This window comes from Halichoerus grypus, chromosome 11 (genome assembly GCF_964656455.1).
Source record: "Halichoerus grypus chromosome 11, mHalGry1.hap1.1, whole genome shotgun sequence".
NCBI lineage: Eukaryota > Metazoa > Chordata > Mammalia > Carnivora > Phocidae > Halichoerus > Halichoerus grypus.
The window spans coordinates 92,514,639-92,515,878 of NC_135722.1; the positions used below are offsets into that span (position 1 = coordinate 92,514,639).

The following is a 1,240-nucleotide window of genomic DNA, read 5'->3' on the forward strand; positions in this document are numbered from 1 at the left end:
TTAGGAGAACACTCTTTTCTTCAAAGTCTTACTCAGTGCAATTTTAACATCTTTGTTCCTCAGACTGTAGATAAAAGGATTCATCACTGGCCCCACGATGGTATAAAAAACTGTGGATACTTTATCTTGATCCAGAGACCCAGCAGGAGAAGGCTTAAGATACATGAATGCTGATGATCCAAAGAAGAGAGAAACAGCAACTATGTGGGAGCTGCAGGTACTGAAGGCTTTGGACCTGCCCTCTGTAGAACGGATGTGGAAGACGCTGCAGAGGATCAAGGTGTAAGAAATGGAGATGGTGAGACTGGGCACTATTACGTTGACGCCCACCACAGTGAAAACCACCAGCTCGTTGATGTAGGTTCTTCTGCAGGAGAGCTGGAGGAGAGGAGGTATGTCACACATGTAATGATTGATGAAGTTGTCCCCACAGAAGGTGAGTCTCAGCATGCAGCCGGTGTGGGCCATGGCACCCACAAACCCCATTACATACGCTCCTGCCATCAGCATGAGGCAGACCCGATGGGACATGATGGCCTTGTAAAGCAGGGGCTTACAGATGGCCACATACCGGTCATAGGCCATTGATGTCAAAATACAGCACTCATCAATAACAAAGAAGGAGAAGAAACAGAGCTGTGTCATGCACTCTGCATAAGAGATGACATTCTCTTTTACAAAACCCACCAGCATTCTAGGGATTATGACAGACGAGTAGCAGAGATCGATGAAGGAAAGGTTGAAGAGAAAGTAGTACATGGGAGCGTGCAGGTGAGGGTTCAGACCAATCAGAATAATCAAGCCCATGTTCCCCACCACGGTGACCACATAGATTCCTAAGAAAATGAAGAAGAAAGGCAGCTGGAGTTGTGGCTGTTGTGTTAAACCCAGCAGGATAAACTCGGTCACTGAAGAGTCATTTCCTGCGGCCATTCTTCCCTAAGGCATATCTGTGAGAACAGGACAAAGGGTGACATTACAATGAGTACCCAGCTCTCTCCCCCCAAACCCTCCATATTGAGATTGAGACCCAGAATGAACTCAAACCCACCCTGCTGTGTGCCTTTGTTGTCCCCACTGTATAAAGGCCGAGAGATTGTTCAGAGATGTCTATCAAACCCACTAACAGGTAAGGGCCGTATGGGTAAGACTGAGTAACCCTGTGACTAATCAGGGCTACATTGTCTCTGCTCCACTTCTGCTTTGAAAGTTCACCAGCCCCACCTAATGATCAATGGCT

The 1,240-nt window shown here is 47.2% G+C and overlaps 1 protein-coding gene across 1 annotated transcript; it reads right to left on the reverse strand.

Annotated features, from left to right (window-relative positions):
* LOC118529034 (olfactory receptor 8B3-like) lies at window positions 1-948 on the reverse strand. The gene is given in 1 exon segment (XM_036081750.2): window positions 1-948. A coding segment is annotated over 1 exon segment (948 nt).
* Between the last annotated feature and the right edge of the window lie 292 nt (window positions 949-1,240).